This window comes from Conger conger, chromosome 8 (assembly GCF_963514075.1).
Source record: "Conger conger chromosome 8, fConCon1.1, whole genome shotgun sequence".
Classification (NCBI taxonomy): domain Eukaryota; kingdom Metazoa; phylum Chordata; class Actinopteri; order Anguilliformes; family Congridae; genus Conger; species Conger conger.
The window spans coordinates 16,493,645-16,516,482 of NC_083767.1; the positions used below are offsets into that span (position 1 = coordinate 16,493,645).

A 22,838-nucleotide genomic window follows, 5' to 3' on the forward strand; every position below is an offset into this window, starting at 1 on the left:
AGTGCACATTCAAAAAAACGCTTTACTATCATTACTGTTTTATTTCTGTGGGAAATCGTTTTTGACTTGATTATACAACACAATACAAAACAACACCACATTCAAGGGAAAACATAAGAATATATTCTAAACATGAATCAGTAACTATGTGTTGTTGGAACAGGTGTGATAACAGGTGTGCCTGGTCTCTCAGAAAATTCAATTTACATCTTTATGAGACAACAGATTACAGACAGTACTATTCAGTCTGGGCGATAGCATTAGCTGAAGTACAGACACACACTTCTCACTAAAGACACACACCTCACACTACAAACACACATACATGTGACTACATACATTACAGAAAGTATTATTCAGTCTGACATTAGCTCACAGTGCGTACTAGCCCTGGGAGAGGAGAGGGATTAGGCTACCCTCAGTACAGACACACACTAGTCACTACAGACACACACACCTCTATGGAAAGACACATACTTCTCACTACAGACACATACAGCACAGCACAGACACATACCTCTCTCTACAGACACACACTTCTAAGAACCGACACACACCTCTCAGTGGAGACATACTTGGCTCTCACTACAGACACACCTCTCACTACAGACACACACACCACAGTACAGACACACATACCTCTCGCTACAGACAAACACCTCTAAGAACCGACACATACCTCTCAGTGCAGACATACTTGCCTCTCACTACAGACACACCTCTCACTACAGACACACACATCACAGTACAGACACACATACCTCTCACTACAGACACACACCACTAAGTGCCAATGCACAACTCTCAGTACAGACACAACTCAGGCCAAACTCACTCTCCACACTAAAGTTCCATTGACCGACAGATGCTCAGTGAATCTGATAAAATATGGCAAGCCAAAGAAAATGAGTGAAAGACAAAAGAGAGAAAGAGAAATAGGTGTTTGAGCGAAAAGGTGAGATTGTGTGAGATTGCGAATCGAGAGACACATAACACATATGAAAGCACATTTAAATCTCACTTCTTTCTGCTACAAACATAGACATTTAAAGGAATACATCAACATTTTGGGAAATTTACCTTTTTTATAACTTACCCAGAATGAGATGTTCGATTTCATTTTCATATTTGTGCATTCACTGGCTCGGTTTCAAAGATAGCATAACATGTTAGCTTAGCACGAAGAAGCCTATCGGAGTCAGTAGCCTTCCTCCTTCAAAGTGAAGAAATACACCTTACAGCAACTCCGAAGCTGTCTTATTTACACAAGGTATCACAAGTATTTGATACCTTCAGGAATCTTTTTTTTTTTTAACAAGAGACGTTTTTAAACGTGTTTTCAGAGATGCGTTTTCTGAGAAGTTAGACGGTTGAAACTATAACCGCCGAACACTTTGAGCGCAGTGATCCACGTACCTTCTGAAGGCAGAGCTACCACCTTCTTGACTGCGCTCAACCAGCAGAAGACGTTCCATGTAACGCCAACATGGAAACCGAGCCAGTGAATGCCCCAAAATGAAATCGAACAGTCTGGGTAAGTCAGAAAAAAGCTAGATTTCCCAAAATGTTGGTGTATTCCTTTAAATTTAAACATGTGGTTTTCCACCCAACTATTAGATAGAATTTTTTTTTTTTGGATTTGCAAAAAACAATGTTGGGTTTATCAGGTATTTGATGTTTTTTTCTGGCTCAACACTGCATCTGAGGGACAGTGACACAAAAAGCAAGTGATGGGGAATGGCAAAGATTGATAGCCGCTTTTGTAGTATTATGTAAACAATCGCTTCAGCAATACAGCGCTGATGTGTAGTCATGCCAGTAAAGCTTATCTTAATTTGAGAGGGGGGGAGAGAGTGAGAGAGAGAGAGAATATAGATAGACAGAGCTCATCTACACTTCGCTGAGGTGAGAAGAGAATTTTCAGGCAGAGTTTGGTCCTCATTACGTTACATTACGTTACATTGTATTACAGTCATTTAGCGGACACTCTTATCCAGAGCGACGATCCTCTCTGATCCTCCTGTCTCCTCAGAACACAGAACACATCCTTTGAGGAGTGGTGAGTGACAGACACCTTTGATCTGCCTCCCCAAATTCAGCCTGAACACCCCCACACTCATGGCCCAGATAATCAGCTCTGTACTATTAACCCTGAGAGATCTTTTTCCCTTTCTGCAGGAGCTGAAACACATTGGTCTTCTGCAGCTGTAGCCTATCCACATAAGCGGTTTGTCATGTCGTGTGTTCAGAAATGCTCTGTTGTAATTTGTGGTTATTTGCATTATTGTCACCTTCAATTGACCAGAGTTTTTTGCCCACAGACCTGCTGCTCACTAGAAATTTTACGTTTTTTTTGCACGATTCCATGCTAATTCTAGAGGCATGAAAATCCCAGGAGATCAAAAGTTTCAGAGATATTCAAACCACCCTGTCTGGCACTAACAATCATTCCACGGTCAAAGTCACTTTTCTTATATTTGACATTTGGTCTGAAAAACAGCTCAACCTCTTGACCATGTCTGCATGCTTTAATGCATTTAGTTGCTTTGCATTAACAAGTTTATGTACAGGTCTACCTAATAAAGTGCTCAGCGAGTGTAACCGTCCATTTACCGTGTGATGCACCATGAAAAGTCACTGTTCTGCAATACAGCACCAATTCCTGTTACCAACCAGAACCTATAGTTAAGCCAAAGATGGAGAAAAATGGCAATCTCAACTATCAGCTTCAATTCCGTTTTAGCCTAGCCGTACGAGAGGCCGGGATGAGTATATTACCTAAGTCTACTGTTCTTCTCTGAGATAAGCCAGAGAAAGTTTTCAATTTCAAGACACTGCGCATGTGCGATGGTGAACAACTGCAAGATGAATGAATTTTCTTGTGTTAATGCACTAGAAAACATCTTGCCCAAATAAACCTGCCATTTTGTACCTAACAATCTAGGCTATCCAACGACTCGTGCGAACCCAATAAGGACTTGATGGATGATGGATCGACAGCTCATCGTAAGACACTTTCCCAGAGAGACCCACTGTAAAATCATCGCCAAGGTCTGCATGCGCAGATTTAAGCGCTGAGCAATTTAGCCTCTAGATTGGGCCTCTCTATTGTTCCTCTCTGGTTAAGGAGCAGAGAGAATGTAAGGAACACAGGAGCTGAGTATCTGGTGTGTCTATAGAATCTGTGGCATAGCAATACGAACAAATCTGATAGGTGGTCATTTTTGTGAAATGCCCCAATCATGGCACAGCATAAAATTGTTTGCAGTATGACTGATGTTGTCATCAAGTGTCAAATTTGTCCAAATAAAAAAACTAAAATGTATCATTACAGAATGTTGTTTTGCCAACTGTCTTTTTGGCCAGTTGGCTAAACCAGAGCAAACAATATCCAGACTCGGCCATCAAACATGCAAATTAAAGGAGATATTAAGTGCACGAATACTTGACAGAATGCCCTCAGTTCTAATCGATATCACAATGAAAGCGGAGAGACCTTAAATCAGACAGATAAATAAATAGAACCGAGAACGATAAAATGTGGCTGTAATTGTAAACTCGATTTCCAGGGCTGTTAGTAACAGAATCGGAGGGTGATCTGAGAGTTTAGGAACTGCCTGAAGATAATCAATATCACCCTTATCTGACTGATAACCCAGAGTTCTCCCATTGAAAACAGCTCCTTAATCAATCCCAAAGCGTCTTGGAGAAATACACCATCCTGGTGGTGTGACCCGTGTGGCATCGCGTTAGAGAGAGTCTGACACACTCAGTGGGGGGTGTCTCCCAATCGCTATGGCTTAATTAACGAAGCGTCTCTCGTTAAAACACTCACAACTCCTTCATCTCTCTCTCTGAGAGAGACAGCCAGACATAAAACACAAAAAACAAATATCTTCACCTCGCTCTTCTCTTTTCTCACTCTGTCCCTCTCTCTCTCTCCTTCTCTCCCCTCCCTCGATATCTTTTTTTCTCACCCTCTCTATTTCTCTTACTTTTCTTATTACAAAATATTTTTTGTGCAGTCGGGGTGTTTTTTTATTTTTATGTGTGTGGGTGCCTTTGTGTTTTTTGTGATGTTTATTGTTTCTCTTGTGTTTTGCTCTTAAGAGTGTATTTGTAAATGTAAAAATAAATAAGTTGACTCTTTTAAGTGTTAAAAAAGGGTTTCTATTTCTCTGTCTCTCTGATTTGCCCCCTCTCTCACTCCTACAGTAAAAACAATCATAACACAGCAATATTTTAATCTTTATACATCTCTCTAGAGTAGTGATGGAGTAGACATATTAAAGCATATACACTGTCTCTCAGGTTAGAGTAGGGGTGGAGTAGACTTATGAGAGCATACACACTGTCTCTCAGGTTAGAGTAGTGATGGAGTAGAATTATTAAAGCATATACAGATTAGAGTAGGGATAGAGTAGATTTATGAGAGCATATACACTGTCTCTCAGGTTAGAGTAGGGATGGAGTAGGCTTATGAGAGCATACACACAGTCTCTCAGGTTAGTATAGTGATGGAGTAGACTTACTCTATGAAGTACACCTCTCCCTTCTCAGTGTAGGCCATCTCCCAGTTGTCGGGCAGGGGTCCCAGGTCATCGTTCTCATCGGGTTTGAGCGGTGACTGTGGGGGCTCCCCCTCCTCTCTGGGAGCCTCTGTGGGGGTAAAGGTGGGGGCCTCCAGGGAGCAGGGTTGGGGGGCCATGTCTCCTGAAACGTCGGTGCTTTTGTCCTCCTGCTCGCTCGATTCTGGGGTCACACCGGGGGGGGGGGGGGGGGGGAAGGGGGGGCAGAGTCAAAGCTGACCTCTTCAGCAGGGTGCCTTAGGGAGAAGGGAGCCCAAAGAGCCATACTTTCTCAATTTTGCTTTTTTAAGCCCTACAGATGTACCCGAAACCCATGGTATGATTAGCACACAGTACAGCATATTAATAAAAGATTTTAATGAGCACACAGTACACAGACACTTCCACTTTAATTTGAGTCCCCTTTTCTCTCTGTGTGCAAATAGAGAGAGACTGCTTTACTTTCATAGAACTACAATAATATCGCTTGTCTGATTTAACCGGATCCTGGCAAAACATCCCTGATGTAGGAAATTCTGTGATTCTCCAGAGAAAGACTGTATGCTGCTGAACCTGCTCCTGTTACCCAGTCCATTATTCTATTACCCTATTACGACACTATTACTATGCTCTTACTAGGCTGTTACTATGCTGTTCCTGTAGTGACACTGTGACAACGCTGTTACTATGCTGTTCCTGTAGTGACACTGTGACTATGGCTAAAATGTGGTTGTTTGCTAAGCTTAACCATTTCCATGGGGCTCCATACCTGGGGTGATGGCGACGCCGTTGCCATTGACGACAGGCCTCTCCTCTTCCTCCTCCTCTGGGGGCTCGATGCCGGCCTTCTCCATGTTGCTCACAGACTTGTTCCTCTTCCTCTTGCCCTCCGCACTGGGTCTGGCGCCCGGCAACAGCTGATCTGTCACATTCAGCAGCAGGGGAGTGGGCTCTGCAGGGGGCTTGGGTGTGCCGTAATAGTTCTCTACAAACACACAAGCACATTATTTAGGACATAGGAACAGAGATAAGTTCCACTTCAGAGGCTAACAGGCAGATAGACAGGCAGTCAGGCAGGCAGACAGTTAGCGAGCCATGTGTGTTGCAGCACTGCACTCAGTAGACAGGCCTGGTCAGACAGACAAATAAACAGTCAGAGAGGCAGACAGACAGATGCATGTGTGTAGCAGCACTCAGTAGAGGGGTCCGGACAGTCAGACGGAAGAACATACATACAGAAAAACATACATACTGGCACACAGACCTATAGACAGACAGACAGACAGACAGACAGACAGATGCATGCGTGTAGCAGCCCTGTATGCGTGTGCTCAGTAGAGAGGCCTGGACAGACAGACTGACATACAGGCATACAGGCACACAGACCAACAGACAGACAGATAGACACAGACGTATGTGTGTAGCAGCCCTGTAGCTCTGTGCTCAGTAGAGAGGCCTGGACAGACAGACTGACATAGAGGCATACAGGCACACAGACCAACAGACAGACAGATAGACACAGACGTATGTTTGTAGCAGCCCTGTAGCTCTGTGCTCAGTAGAGAGGCCTGGACAGACAAAGCATCTATTGCTATCTCGGCTCCTCTCCTCTCTCTGGAGATGGGTCATGCTGTTCATACGGCTGCTTTTTAAATGAACACAGGGCCCAATGAGGACTCAATGTTCCCGTTTATAATGCTGATAATGCTTAGTGCTGAATGTACTGAGAGGTCTGGAGTGCCCAAACTGACTCTAAATGGACTCATGGAGCCAGTGTGTGTGCACTTGTCTACCTATCTAACAGGAATCATTACACATCCACCAAGAGGAGACATAGAAACCATAGGTCCCCTCTTGGCAAATGTTTTAAATCATGTTAAGTTTTATAAAGATTACCATCTGTGTGTGCTTGTGTGCGTGTGTGTATGTGTGTGTCCTCACCTTCATATGTTCCACTCTCTAGTAAGGCTCCACTCTTCTCCAGTTCTATAAAACGCTCAACCGTCACAAAATTATAATCCACCCCAGGAACTTCCCCCTCCTTGGGCTGCCGAGTCGTGCCTGACAGAGGGAGAAAGAGAGAGCGAACCCATTAGAAGCAACACGGCACCATGGTTCTACATTCGTTCAGAGTCGGTGGAAACACAGTAGGGAACAGCCTGGCTCTGCAGCCTTTAAGTGCACATAGACACTACAACTTCACTACAACAGCAAGCTTTATGCTGCATCTCACAGTCATGTTGGCTGTTTGTTTACCATGAAAACCAGCTTTGCTACCAGTCTGCTAAACAACTGTTTGTAGGACAGCAGAATTTGTCATAACAGAATGTTGTATATAAGCCTTAAGCCCAGATAGCCGTTATTCTCCAGCTCTGAGAATCACAATGAGCTGGTTAGCAGACCCCACCCAGCATGACTGAGGCAGTGAAGGGATCTCACGCTGAGAGACGTGTATGGGAACACATTATTTAAAAGGCCAGACGTTTTAATGCTGAGAAAACATGATTCGGCTCAAGAGAGACAGAATCCCCCACCTCACCATTACCACCCCCTGGAAATCTGAAAATTGGCATCTCTAAACATCTCACTTCAGCACGATGATGCACATCTATTACAATGAATAATGGCACACGTCTATTACGATGAATAATGGCATGACCATTGCATGGCACCACATCTTTCACATGCTAGTCAACTTAGGTTTTCTGACTGCCTCAGATGCACCACATGAGTCGCCTGGCCCAATCAGGATTCAGTGAGTTGAGTCTCTAAACTCAACATGTTCCCAGTGCCAAACTTCTGTCATATATCATTGATCAAGTGCATGTCCTATGATGTCATTGATAAAGTGTCTGTCAAATGATGATATTGATGAAGTATCTGTCATATGCCATTGACAAAGTGTAGCAGTGACTAACCCTGGCCCTGGAGAGCCACAGGGTCTACTGGTATTTGTTGTTACGCAGCAGTTATTTGACAAATTAAGCACTTGATTATGGACTTAAGTCACAGGTTCCCAAATATTTTCCTGATGTGACCCCAAATGAATGTTCACAAACTTACACGACTCCCACACCCCACCCACACATATCTAGTGCCTAACAACCCCCTTTAGCCACGACAATACTGGAAATATACTCTCTTGCCTCATTGCTTTATTATAGTTGGGTTGTTGTAATGTTAAACATGTAGTAGCCTACATTCACATATTTTCCATCCATCCATCCATCCATTATCCAAACCCGCTTATCCTGAACAGGGTCGCAGGGGGGCTGGAGCCTATCCCAGCATACAGGGCGAAAGGCACGAATACACCCTGGACAGGTCGTCAGTCCATCGCAGGGCACACACATCTTTCACTCACACACTCATACCTACGGGCAATTTAGACTCTCCAATCAGCCTGACCTGCATGTCTTTGGACTGTGGGAGGAAACCGGAGTACCCAGAGGAAACCCACGCAGACACGGGGAGAATATGCAAACCCAGGACCTCCTTGCTGTGAGGCGGCAGTGCTACCCACTGCACCATCCGTGCCGCCTTTGACATATTTTAATGAGACAAAAATGAAATATTTTCAGGTAACCCCATCCTAAAATCGAGCGACCTAACAGGGGGTCCCGACCCACAGTTTGGGAACCCCTGGTCTAAGTGGTTGTTGAGCTTCAGGCAAAAACAAAAACTAGCAGGACCACAGTTGACCATCCCTGATAATATGTCTGTCATATGATGTCATTAATGAAGTGTCCATCATATGATGTCATTAATGAAGTGTCCATCATATGATGTCATTGATGAAGTGTCCGTCATATGATGTCATTAATGAAGTGTCCATCATATGATGTCATTGATGAAGTGTCCGTCATATGATGTCATTGATGAAGTGCCCGTCATATGATGTCATTAATGAAGTGTCCGTCATATGATGTCATTGATGAAGTGTCCGTCATATGATGTCATTGATGAAGTGTCCGTCATATGATGTCATTAATGAAGTGTCCATCATATGATGTCATTGATGAAGTGTCCGTCATATGATGTCATTGATGAAGTGTCTGTCATATGATGTCATTAATGAAGTGTCCATCATATGATGTCATTGATGAAGTGTCTGTCGTATGTTGTCATTGGTGAGCTGTCCTGTGTCCCAGTCAAATGGCCCAAACCCTCGACAGGTGGAGAGCTGGGAGCCCCTGTGACATGTGACCCATGTGTGTGAGCCCTAGCACAGCATCACTGGCAGGGTGAAACTGGATCACTCCTCTGCTACTCCACTCTGCTGTATACTGAGCTAATTTTGAGTCTGTTTCCTGTCCCACATCATCAGATAATGAACTGGGCAGAAAATGAATCCACTACAGCCGTCAATTGCCTGGCAACACCGCCTGGCAACGCGGCCTGGAAATCTCATCTGTTGATTAATCAGTTTAATAGGAAAAGCAAATTGCTTGACAAAACCAGACACCCCTGGTTGATCTACTGGCCTGAAGAAGACCTTGGTGCCAAACAGCACGCTTTGTTTGTAAATGAGTCTATTACTCTGCGTCAATCATGTGCAGATTATGGGCCTCTCAGGGACCCCTGCTGTGACTTCCTGGGGCCCCATCTGCATGGCTTCAGCATCCGAAAAACCTGGTTCACCAACGCGGTTAATTTCACTGATCCGTTTTAGAGCAAAGTCCAGCGCAAACAAGACTACAACCTCTCTGCCTCCAAATAACTCTCTGTCTGAGTGAACCCATGCTATTACTGTCTGACAGGCCATTCAACCAATCAAGAACATAAGAACACAGGCATACATGATGAGGAGAACAGGCCATTCAGCTAATCAAGAACATAGGAATACAGCAATGCATGATGAGGAGAACAGGCCATTCAGCCAATCAAGAACATAAGAACACAGGAATACATAATGAGAAGAACAGGCCATTCAGCCAATCAAGAACATAAGAACCTAGGAATACATAATGAGGAGAACAGGCCATTCAACCAATCAAGAACAAAGGAATACAGAAATGCATGATGATGAGAACAAGCCATTTAGCCAAGAGCAATCAATCTTGGCTCATCATTTACTTAAACATTTCAAGAGCATTCACGCACATTTATGGCATTCACAGATCCCAGTTCTTCCTGAATCAGCTCTGAGTTTCCCTTTGGCTGTCGTTTCTTCTCCCTGTCTGAAAACTCTGGGGAAAACCTCCTCATCATTGGCCAATGGGGACCTAATCTGCACACCTATTTTCAAGCACACCTATATGTCTTGGAAACACCCAAGCACTTGACAGGCCCTGCTTCCCAACAGATGAAAACCTCCGCCGACATTAAATTTCAATAATATTTGGTCAAATATTTCATACCTTTCAGGCAATGACATGATGACTGATTTTCAGCGGCACAGTTGATATGAATATTTCAGGCATATTGCATATTTGGATTAAATCGCAGAGCCCTCTGCTCTCCGGCTGCTTTGATTGACAGATATATCCATCAGCCAGTTCCTGTGATAAAGCTCTGGGAGGGTGTGGTAGAGGGGGGGCTGATATTAGGCTCTGGGTAAACAGAGCCGTGTTTTCACAGCACTGAACCAATAGGGCGGCTGTGTTAAGTCTCTAAATCACCCTGCTGGCGATAGAGAGAGGTGATGTCAGCAAGTTGTGTTGTGCTAATGCTAATCTAAGCATTATCCAATTAGGGAACCGCAGGGCTTTCCAATGCGGCCGTACCAAAGGTCCGGATTACCCACACGCTGGCGCGGCCGGTGGAGGAAGTTCCGACCCAAAGAAAGACGCTTCCATCGCAACTTCCTTTCATTGGAACGGCGGCAGGGCTGATCCGCTGGCTTATCCCACTCATCCTCATTACCTGCCTGTGCTAATCCCCCCTGCGCTAATATCAGCGACGCAGAACAGACCGCAGGAACACTGGAAACGAGACTTTCCTTTTCTCCATGCGTATTTTACACAGTATGCACAAATGCTAACGGATTTTAGTACATAAATGAGCCAAAATAACTACTGTTGAACTATATAAGCATATAATGTTCAGGTCAGCAACAGTCCAGACTGCTGCAAATATCAATGTGCTCACAGAGCAGCACAGAGAGGCACAGAGGCCCTCTGCTGAAGTCCGCACATCGATGCGCTCGAGCCAGCAAGTTATCGATCACCGCGCTCACAGCGTTACAGTGGTACTAATAGAGTTAGAGCAAAGATACAACAGAGCTAACAAAGCGACAGCAAATCTGCAGCATAGCTACAGTTGAGCTACCAGCTCCAGCTGTGGTACAGTGGAGGTAACAGAGCTACGTCAAAGCTACAACAGCACTAACAGAGATACAATGGCGTTAAGAGAGCTATAGTAGTGCTAACAGAGCTATAGAATTGCTGCAGCAGAGCTACAGTAAAACTAACCCTGCTGTAAAATCCAGCTATGCCAGCTTGACCATTTTGAAAATTGAGCTGGTCAAGCTGGTGATAAGCTGGTCTAGCTATGTATGAGCTGAGCAACCAGCTACCAGCTGTTTAAAAAAATAGTTTGAGACGTTTTTTTCAGCAGGGAACACAGCTCCAGTGGTGGTGCAACAGAGCTATAGAAGAGCTATAGGCCTAGAAGAGCTACAGCTGTGTTCGCAGAGTTATAGCAGGTCTACAGAAAAGCTACAGTAGCACTAACAGGGCTAAAGTGGTGTTAACAGAGCTGCAGCAGCGCTACAGAGCTACATGCTGAGCTAATAGAGCTGAAGTGGTGCTAACAGAGTTACCGCGGAGCTAACAGAGTAGGCTACTGTACGCCAGTACCTGATGAATAGGAAGCAGCTGTTTGTAAATTACTTATTAAGAAATTCAGAGAAAACTTTTCATGCAATTTAAAATGCTGTTACTTGGAGTGACTCAGCTGTACAGACACAGTGGGGGATTGCAGGCACAATCAGCCACAGGGCATCTGCAACATTAGGCATGATTAGACTGCTCATGACCTTATAAAACAAAAAGCACTTCAACAAAGCAGTGCTTAATTGCCAACTGTTCAACATCAAAAATATGTGCTCGTATTGTTAATGAGCTGCAATATTAAAGGAACAAGTGTTTAGAAATGTAATGTACAAGGGTCAAATGAGGATCTAAGACAACATGTTCTGTATCCAAGGGAAAAGAGAGCAGGTTATTTTCCAGATGCCTGAAGCATGAATTCAGTCTCTGGAGCTTTACAACCTTCCTAGACCCCCGCTTCCCACAATGCCCCTGGGCATGCCATCGCTTGCTCCCTTCCGCTCAATAACACTGTCAATCACTCTATCACACACACGTGAACCAGCGGTAACAGGCAAACATGCACCGAATCAAGCAGAAATATCCTCTGGGGAGAAAACGGATCATATCGCCAGCAGCGTCTGCGACAAACAGCGCTTTTCCTGACCAATTTCATGGTAGAATCTCTTCTCTCATTGCCTCTCAAAACTGCCCTCCTGACCCGCCACTTCAGTCTCTCCCAGCAAAGCCGTCACACTCTGTCCTCGAGTATAAATTACAACCAATCGCAGCCTCGTAATTTGTGAGAACCGAGAGCTCAACTGGAGTACCAGCGCCTGAATCCAACTGCACTCTCAGCTGGATACCTCTACAGAGGAGCGAGAGAGAAACTCTCTGATCCCACACAAGGCACCCACACAAGCTGCTATTAATCTGTAAGCATCTAGCATTTGACTGCCTAAGAATAACATAAATATAAATATAGATCAATCATATTCATGCGGATAGAGGCTGATAATACGACAGCAGAGACACTGTGTGCTGACCCTCCTTAAGCTGTTGCTTGTACAGGGAGGTTGCTATGCTGTTATTATGACACAACGGCTGTTGCTATGCCATTACTGTGACATGATGTACATGATGTGTTGTGCTGTAAAGTCCCCAAACTCCACCCCCTTCTGTTCCCCAAACTCCACCCCCTTCTGTTTCTCAACCCCACCCTCTTCTGTTTCTCAAACTCCACCCTCTTCTGTTCCCCAAACTCCACCCCCTTCTGTTTCTCAAACTCCACCCTCTTCTGTTCCCCAAACTCCACCCCCTTCTGTTTCTCAAACCCCACCCTCTTGTTTCTCAAACCCCACCCATTCTGTTCCTAGCCCCAACTTCCCCCAGCCCATTAGGAGCACCAGCTCAGCACATCTGCCTGCTTTCCTAGAGCAGACCACCACCATTCCAGCGCTGTAATCACCTTTCTCTCCGTTTCCTAGAGAGCCTGCCTCACTGCTCAGACACCACAGTGAGATAATGCAGTGCTCCTTACACATTCATCTCCCTTTCAGCTCAATGGCAGCTTTTATTGCAGGGCTTTCAAATGAACGGCGCAGAGTATCTGGCCTCATTGATTTCTCCTCTGAAGTGCATCGCAGAGCTGTTATCCTTGGCTGTCTGTCTGTCTTTCTCTCACTCTCCATCTCTCTGACCATAGAGAGTGGGACTATAAACATGCCCGCAGATTTGTATGTGGTATGTGGCATTAGATCTCCTCACCCTAGAGGTGTGTGTGTTTGCAGGTGGATGTGTGTGTTTGTATGTGGAGGCATGTATTTGCAGGTGAAGATGTATGGTTGCAGGTGGAGGCATGAGTTTGCAGGTGGAGGTGTGTTGGTATCCAATGGTGGTGCTCCAGATTACTACCGATGGCAGTATTAACCAAACAAACTCCCTGGAACGATTTCACAGAAAATACAGTCAATAAATTAAGAGTTAAAGATTGGACGTATTCACGAGGTCTGCACAGGCACTGCATAGATAGCAGATTTACTAGATGCCTGAGCCACACAGTCTGTAGTGATCCTATTAGCAGCTCAAGCAGAGGTGTGAAAATCACAGCTCATTGTGTTTCTGTGTGTAGAACAGGATTCTCACAGAGTGCGGCTGTTTGCGGTCCTACCAACAAAAGAAAACGCCCAAAATCTGTGCTTTCCCTGCTGTAAAATCCAGCTATGCCAGCTTGACAAATTTTAGCTGGTCATAAGTTGATCAGGGGTGCCATGGCTCAGGCAGTAAGAACAGTCGTCTGACAGTCGGAGGGTTGCCGCTTCGATCCCCCGCCCAGGCTGTGTCGAAGTGTCCCTGAGCAAGACACCTAACCCCCAAACGCTCCTGACGAGCTGGTCGGCGCCTTGCATGGCAGCCAATCGCCGTCGATGTGTGAGTGTGTGTATGAATGGATGAATGAGAAGCATCAATTGTACAAATCAATTGATAAAGGCGCTATATAAATCCCAACCATTTACCATTTACCATCTAGCCTGGAATTAGTTGATCAACCAGCATGGCCAAGGTGGTCACGAAGCTGGTCTAGCTGGATATGAGCTGGTCAACCAGCTAGTGCTGGTAGCGGGTCTGACCAGCTGTTTCGAAACGTAGCGTGTCTGACCAGCTGTTTCAAAACATAGCTTGAGCTGCTCAAACCATGTCAAGCTACAAGCTGGTCTGATCTGGTCAACCAGCTGTTTCAATACCTAGCTTGAGCGTTGTTCTTCAGCAGGGTTGTCAAGAGCTCTCAATAATACACCCTGTTTGGGGAGGCATTCAAACAGCTGAACACAGTGTGCACAGTGCGGTGTTTCTACACCTCCACGACCGCACACTTTCCACCTGTCATAACCTGTGGGGACGACCCTTCTACCGATGTCGTTATTCACCCACCCGTTCCCTGTGACACTGCTGGAAACTGAATCCCAGGGAGCCAACGTTAGAGCCACTCCTGGTCTTTCATGATGCAGCTATGTGTAGCTGCCAGGTTCTGTTTCGTGCTCTAAAGCCCAGTCTCCACCAAACAGCCGAGACGAGCAGAGACGTGACGAGACGGTTTCAGAACGTCTTTTGAAGAAAGTTTTATTGGTGTGAACTATCCAGATTTAGAATGTGGGCTCTCGGCGGCTGGCGTTCTGAAAACTGAGCATGTCAAGTCTTAAGACCCGAGTTAACGGGTAACTAGGGTCGTCATGGAAACAGCCGTTTATTCGTTTACTCTGTGCTTTGGTGTGGACTGCCTAGTCCATACGAGCGGACGTTTTGAGATTTAAACACGGACGTTCCCAGACCAGTCTTCTCTTGTCGCATCTTGTCTTTGCTGTTTAGTGGAAACTGGGCTTAACCTGCTCATAGTAAAACCTGAACTGGCTCAAACTACGGTGGCTGAAGACTGCCATTCCCACCCACACCAGCCTGCATACGGAAGAGAATCACAGACATGGAGCTCTTTCCAAGCTTATTTTTACCTCCTCACTTTCTTCCCTCCTCCCTCCTAGAGTCACCTGGAAAGGAAGTGAGGATGCTCGTTCAAGCATTCGTTTGAAGGCACGCCAATTACAGATGTGGGAGGGGAGATGTTGGAGTTTAATATTTTTAGGTATATTTTAATTAGTTTCCTATTTGAGTTCAAACGTTCATCCTGTTAATGTCTGCAGTTGAGTACCTCTTTTCACATGCGAATTTCAGCCAACCGATGGCCCGAGCCATTGGTGTCTAGAGTCATCGGAAGGAAACCTTGGTTAAATAGAAATTATAATATGTGAAATGTCATTGATCTAGCCAGGACGGAACTGCGTGAAGTATGAAAGTAAATACCCCTTTGTTTGAGGTAGGAGTGCATTGTCACATGCAAGAAGCCTTTCATCCTAGTGCAATGAATTGTACTTAATTGTATAATTTGTGTTAGACTCGAGACGCTTGTAATACCATGCATATTCGTAAATAAGAAATAAAGAGCTGAACTTTATCGTTCACCATCAAATTCGATAAGACTCTTTCCTTTCTTGAAAGCAACTGGAATCTATAGCTACTAACCAGACTAACAGGTCAATAAAGGTCACGTTGTGTGTTCTTAAAAAAATATTTCTGCAAAGGATGTGCTCATGTTTCCATCCTTCGGGAGCATCCTAGCTCCTTGCTCCAAGCTCCTTCAAGGAGCATTTAACAGGTTGTAATGGCCTCAATTGCTTTCCGTGTCAGTCAAGGAATGAAGAGACAAGGAGCGATTGTAATGAGCGCATAGCCTATATAAATAAACCAAACCCCCCATTCACTGACACATCCTCCCAGCACCTGTCAATCACATCTGGGTGCGATCCTGGGTCAGATCTGGGCAGATCCCTGTCATCATGGATACTATTACTGACCAAAACATGGCAGTCATAAAGAACAGAAGCATGTAGCTGTTAATACTAATATGAAAAAGGATATTATTTTTAAATGGCATTAAAAATTGATGCATTTGTAATAAGGTACATGATGCAGTTGTGCTGTGTTGTCAGTGCAAGACTGCAACAGGAAGATTGGAGGCTCAGGGTGTTCCTCTGAATGACAGACCAGGGCACAGAGGCCATTTCCACATCAGTAAAGAATGAATTAAACACGGAAGGTAGAACTAACACGAATAATAATTCTGCAGGAGGAATGACCTGGAATGACCTCTGAGAGAAAGGTACACTCGTTTCTAAATGGAAAATAGCGCACAGATGTGAGTCATTTACATTTACATTATTCATTTGGCAGACAAATTTGTCCAAGAAAATCTACAAAGCTGATTATTATACAGGAGAACCTCTGCTGTCTGGCATGCTTGGGGAATCAGTGGTGCTGCAAAGTAGAAACTTCCGGGAAGCTTGAACTTGCGTGCCCAGGAATATTTTTGTATTTTTGTTTAATTATTATTTTGTAAAATTGTTATTTTTCCGGCGGCACGGATGGTGCAGTGGGTAGCACTGCCGCCTCACAGCAAGGAGGTCCTGGGTTCGAATCCCCGTCGGCCGGGGCCTCTCTGTGCGGAGTTTGCATGTTCTCCCCGTGTCTGCGTGGGTTTCCTCCGGGTACTCCGGTTTCCTCCCACAGTCCAAAGACATGCAGGTTAGGCCAATTGGAGAGTCTAAATTGCCCGTAGGTATGAGTGTGTGAGTGAATGGTGCGTGTGCCCTGCGATGGACTGGCGACCTGTCCAGGGTGTATTCCTGCTTTTTGCCCAATGTATGCTGGGATAGGCTCCAGCCCCCCTGCGACCCTGATCAGGATAAGCGGGTTCAGATAATGGATGGATGGATGGATGTTATTTTTCCTCGCTCCCATCTGTAAGCCTGTGAGAGAGGTTTGCAGGGGACTGATTACATAGCTGACTTTGGATGAAACCTCAGCCCAAATTCTAGGGAGTAGAACATTCCAGAAAGGAGAATGACAGATAGAAGAGGCTCTATTATGCTTTATTATACACAACAGCACTGATACAACACCGGGCCCTACACTCTCATACAGCAGCTGATATTAGGATGTGGAGTAATGCTTTTTGAAGAGCCGCAGGAGGTCATCACCTATCAACATAGCCCCTGGACCCTAAAGCTTTAAAACCAATATCTGTGCATTAATTATTCATAAACTGCAAAAATATAATTGTATGAGGTTAGGAGCATGACCCATAGGCTGAGAGGCTGATGTCACTGTTCCCCTCAGAATTTAACAACACAAATTAGGCCAAAACAGGGCTAGTACATTTGAGAATACACAAATTAGGCCAAAACAGGGCTAGTACATTTGAGAATACACACATTCACACACATGCACGCGCACACACAAGCACACACGCGCACACACATGCACATACACACACCCATTCCTGTGTGCAGACACAGGCACAAACACACAATTAGATCTCTGGCCTGAGATTTCTGGCGCCCATGGCAACAGCATCCATATCCTGATAAACTGGTTCAGAGGATGCTAGCACAGAACCAGACCTCCTGCTAAAGGACTGAAATGCCTGCATGTTCCCCTGGTAACAATAAATGCCAGGGCAACTGACCAAGACCAGGTTTTTTCTCTGGAGGTGGTGGGTGGGCAGGAGATCACAGGACAGGAAGCTCTTTGATGGTGAGAGTGAGGGTCAGCCAGAGTCTTTAGCATTAGCACTAGCATTAGCATTAGCATCAGCATCAGCATCAAGCCAAGAGCCATTACAGATGAGGAGCAACCATAAGCACATTAGCGCTGCACTACTGCCATTCTTTAATAAGAGCAGCAGAAAGCATAACCACTTTAGCGCTACGCTGCTGCTGTTGTTTAATAAGAGGAGAGACCATAATGGCTTCAGTGCAACATTCCTGCTGATCGTCACGTTAACTCTTCATTAGGTAGCAGTTAAGCTGGGACTGTAATACTGTATATTTCATTAGGCTGTGTGTTAAAGCACCGCTGTGATTTGGCTTCTGTGATTATTTTTAATGAAAAAAACTCACACTGAGGTGTCAGACAAAGATGAGATGTGAACATTGTACAGACACAGACACACTGACAGTGTGTATGTTTGCATGGGTGTGCATGTGTCTGCGTGTGTGTGTACGTGGGTGTTGGTGGGTGTGCATGCATGATGTGAGTATGAGTGTGTATGCATATGTGTGTGTATGCTCGTATGCTTATGTATTTGTGTGTGTGTGCATGTGCGTATGAGCATGTATGCATGTGTATGGCTGTGTGTGTGTGTGTGTGCGTACACGCACATGTGTGCATGAGTATGTCTGTGTGTGTGTGCGTGTGCCTTCGTATGTGTGTGCGCTACACCAGGCCAAACTGAGAAATGTGCTCCAAAACTGAGAATGAAAAGAGCTGGATTCCACCATGAGAAACTCCAGATGGCAAAACGTTTGTTCTTTGACACCAGTGAGTCACAGACAGTTTCCTCTCCCTCAGTCTCTCTGCTTCCAGTCCAAGTTCCTGAACACCCCACACATTCTCCACAAAGGAACAGACAGAGACCAACCGCAGAGCACAGCTCTACCGCTCAGTCCAACGCGCTTTAATTCTCCACGGTTCGTACCACAGCCATTCCACACTGCCACAGCTACAATCTCACGCTCAATCTCCATCCTATCCTGCCCGTATCAGTGCTCTCGCATCCAATCAAAATCAACATCTCTGGGTTAAGTTCAGAGAGAACAGCTTCAGTCATTGCCACTCACCTGTCAGGCATATAACAGGTCTATGAGCCTGACCAGGCTGCTCATAACCTTACAGCACTATGAGCCTGACCAGGCTGCTCATAACCTTACAGTACTATGAGCCTGACCAGGCTGCTCATAAACTTACAGTATCACAAGCCTGACCAGGCTGCTCATAACCTTACTGTACTATGGACCTAAAATTACCCTCAGGATGAATAAAGTATCTATCTATCTATCTACCTTACCAGGCTGCTCATAACCATACTGCGTTGCTGCTTGTCATTGGCTGGGGCAGAGATGTAATAAGCGCTCATCGGTCATCTGCAGGGGTGTCTCCTGACGGCATTTAAAAAACCCAAACTGTTTAATGCCACTCCATGACGTGTGTGTGTATGAGCACTGAGGGGTATGACCAGGTATTCAACCATAAAGAAAAGAACAACACGCCATGCCAACAGTTCAACCATTAACATACGAGAAGCACCAGGGCTGCTCGTTCCAGCTGTTAATTTCTGTTGATAATGGCAGATAATAAAGCCTTCTCTGATATGTAATACCATATTCATGCCGGTGGGTTCAGTGTGTACCTCACACAGCGATTAAAAAAGTGTGCGGCTGTAACTCCAGGAGACGTTACGTAAGGTTGACGTACGTACCGCGAACGTAAAGCCACACATGATTAAACCGCGGAAGCACTCTGCCGTAACCGCCAGGAGGGATAGAGCCAGTGCGCCTACTCCACCTCCTAACTGCTGTTTCATTAATCACCAGACTGATCTCTGCTCAACATATGCAGGGAGTTAACCTGCTGTCTCTGCTCTGTGTGTGTGTGTGAGTGTGTGTGAGAGAGAGAGAGAAAGAGAGAGAGATATTACCATATTATTCTGCTATTATTCTTTGTTTCATATATTTCACATGTTCCTTGCCCTTCTTTGGCAATACATATGCAAATTTCGCTATGCCAAGCACTTTGAATTTGAATTTGATAGAGAGAGAACAACAGAGACAGAGGGAGAGCGGGAGAGAGATGGGTTTTTGTTGGAGGTGTATTTATTTATGGGTGTATAAAGCCAGGCAAAGAGCTAATGAAAGTGCTTTCATAGCAATAACAGCCAAGCAGGAAGGTTTATAACTGAATAATCTTCAACACTCCAGCATATAGGTCAGGCCAGAACTCCGCCCATGGAGCCACCAGTCTGTCAATCAATCACACCCGTTCCCCTCCTTAGGGCACATCAAAGCACAGCTGGTTCAGAGAAACGCGAAATATGCGGCCGCCGTTAATGTTTCAGAGTCGTGAACTAAACTGGTCCGAGCACAAACAGCATTAGCGATATGCTATCGCTGGTGAAGCTGCCCGCACCCCCCGCAGCCAAACTCACACACTGAACAGCCCATGTGATTGCCATGGCAATAGGCAGCTCCCTGCTGCCAACCACAGTGAGCGCTCATCAACACCTGCTCATGACAGAGGTCACATGACACGGGGAACAGAATATCGGGGAAGGTCTCGACACTCCGCTACATCAGTGAGACAGTGTTTCCCGCAAAGGGCATTTCAAAGGGGGCTGCCATTTTACGTGCGGTTTTTAATGTGAGAATAATATTTTAAAAGCCTTGCACACAGCGGATTACTATTATTTGAGCATGGTACGGTGGCACTGCTTCAGAGTGGCACTGCAGCGTAATGCACCTCGGGGACAAGTCTTTGACGACGAAGAAGAAAGCTACTTTGCTGCTGTGAAGCACTGTGAAGCCCACAGAACTGTATAATAACAGTAATACAGTTCTATGGCGAAGCTAGTGGCACTAAGGTACAAAAAGACTTCAGTTTGTAGGCTGCCAGTTTCTATTTGCAAACTTTTTTGTCCAAAATAAAAGTAAGTTCTTGTTGGTAGTTTAGGAGACTGTAATTCTAACCACAGCTGATGCCACACATTACATATTTATGGAATTTAGCACTGAGTGTATCCACTTGAAATAGAAACTGTATGTAAAGCCAGATTACAGCTTGTTAAACAACATAGCTACACCCTACAACAAATGAATTTCGGTTATCAACTATTTCAGAATAAAAACTACATTTGAAAGTGAATATAAAGATATAATTTATATAATTTTCCATAATGAAGTATTAAAAAATATATATATCTGAATTAATGACACACTGTTTCAAGGGCAGGAGCACAGCCAGTAGTATTAATTCCCACTACAAATATATACATGTTTTACGGAGCTACAGTAGAAAGAAATAGGAATATAAAAATGTTAAATGATAAACAAAAAATAGCTAAAGTAAAGAAAATAAACCCAGCATTCCAATTTGTGCCTATAGACAGTGGGAAAATAATAAAAATGTTTTATTATAAAAAAGAGATGTTAAATAAAGAGAGGTGCAGAGAATCTGATTATACATATCTAGTTTCTAAATCATATGAGTTTCACATCCCTGTGTTAAAAAAAGTTAAACAGCAACACCCCTGTGTTGCTGGGCTATAATTATTATATGGACAGTCAAAACTTGGGGCCATTTGAATATAATGCAATAAAATCTTTTTCTCCTGCAAAAGCAAAGGATTCTAACTCAGTAACAAGGGGCAGAATGGATTACTCAGAATGTCTACAATATAAATCTTATGCGTTTCACATAATGTATGCGACCCGGGAATTGTGGTTGGGTTTAACTACTGTATATCCACCCTTATTTGCATGTTGGGGGTCACAAATCTCGCTCCTCTGTGAAGGTAAAAGATTCAAACACAGTAAAGCAAGGGAAATGGCAAAAGCAAAAAGCCTATTCCATCTGATGAGTTTCAGGACAACACATTCATCCTCTGAATTGTGTCTGCACTATTTTGGCAGAGATACCACATTTGTCTGATTTTGAGCCAGAAAAAACCCATGTGAGACTATATCTCTCTCTCATGCACAAACACACACACATTCGCACACATTTACTGTAGGCTTGCACACACACACATACACAGCTCTACACCTGTCTTCCCGTTACCTCAACCCACCTCAGCTATCAATAATGCAAAGACAAGTCTACACTTGAACACCAATTCCACACTGCCCAATAAGAGGCTTTGGTCAGTCCCTGAGTAGCCAATGAAAGACCTTAATAAATGCCAGTGGCCAATGGCAAGCCTGGTGCAGAGATGTGCAGTCAGGACTAAGCAGCCTCTGGTCTCTGCGGCTTGCGTGTGATTGTGTGTGATTACAGGCATGCTCATCTCGTCCTCTCCGTCTCCATGGCGATGTGCATTCATGTGATTTCTGTCGGATCCTGGTCTGAATATAGATAGATCAGTCTATACGCTCACACTCATACACACAAACATGATTTCTGTGCATGTAAAATGCTAAATTGAATTAATTTATATATTGCTTCACAATTGATACCTCTCATTCACACACACAAACAGCGGAAGGCGGGGGATTGAACAGCCAAACCCTCTGACTACCAGATGACCGCTCTTGCCTCCTGAGCTAATGTCGCGTGTGTACGAAACCCCTGTGTTCTGAGTGCCAGGCAGATACTGCAGCACTCAGGCACTCAAAGGCCTTTTGTTTGAGACTCCATCCATGTTCATTTTCCTTCCTCTCCATGTGTCAAAGCACTCTAATGAGGGTCACAATTAACCTCTGCTTGTAACATTAGTCAGGTTATCCTGCTAATCTAGTGCCTATGATGTGCACCCTACAAACATATTGATTGTAGTGCAAGATTAAATTAGGGGTGGGACATTGTATGATCTTCTCTAAACGATTACAAGCTGATTTGTCTTTACTGGAGGACTACATTTGCTGTGCCTTCGGTGCAACAAGAACACATTTTGACCCGTTACTATGGAACTTGTTCTTGAAAAATGCCACCAAAAAATCGTATTTTCCGATTATATTTTTAAGAATTTAAGAATCTGCAGGCAAGTACTCAATAGTAAACTGTCCCACCCTGAGTTGAAATCCCTATGCTCACATGCTTTAGAAAAAAAGCTCACCCTACTGATCACAAATCTGAAATGAACCAATAATCTCGCAATACTATCTTTATAACACAGGTTTGGCAGGACATAAAAGTTGTAGGACTCTGTGTGTGACCTATATTTAACCTGACGAAGGTTGTCATTCCTGGGAAGTACAGTGCGCGTCCGGGATGTTTGAAGCCTCCCTGCAGGGTTCTGGGATCAGGAGCAAGGTGTGTTATTTTTAACGTCTCTGACCCACTTTCAGGAGTGCATCGGTCTATTCTGGGTTCCTGGAGAACAATGACTCCTTTTATGAAAATGACTGGAACTCTCTCC

The 22,838-nt window shown here is 44.6% G+C and overlaps 1 protein-coding gene across 1 annotated transcript in view; it reads right to left on the reverse strand.

Annotated features, from left to right (window-relative positions):
* Positions 1 to 22,838, reverse strand: part of LOC133135152 (membrane-associated guanylate kinase, WW and PDZ domain-containing protein 2-like) — a 103,192-nt gene that overhangs the window by 39,418 nt on the left and 40,936 nt on the right. The window contains exons 3-5 of the mRNA XM_061251946.1: positions 6,510 to 6,629; positions 5,338 to 5,553; positions 4,533 to 4,752 (exon numbers count right to left, since the gene is read on the reverse strand). Of these exons, the coding sequence (XP_061107930.1) occupies positions 4,533 to 4,752; positions 5,338 to 5,553; positions 6,510 to 6,629 (556 nt within the window). The remainder of the gene's footprint in view (positions 1 to 4,532; positions 4,753 to 5,337; positions 5,554 to 6,509; positions 6,630 to 22,838) is intronic.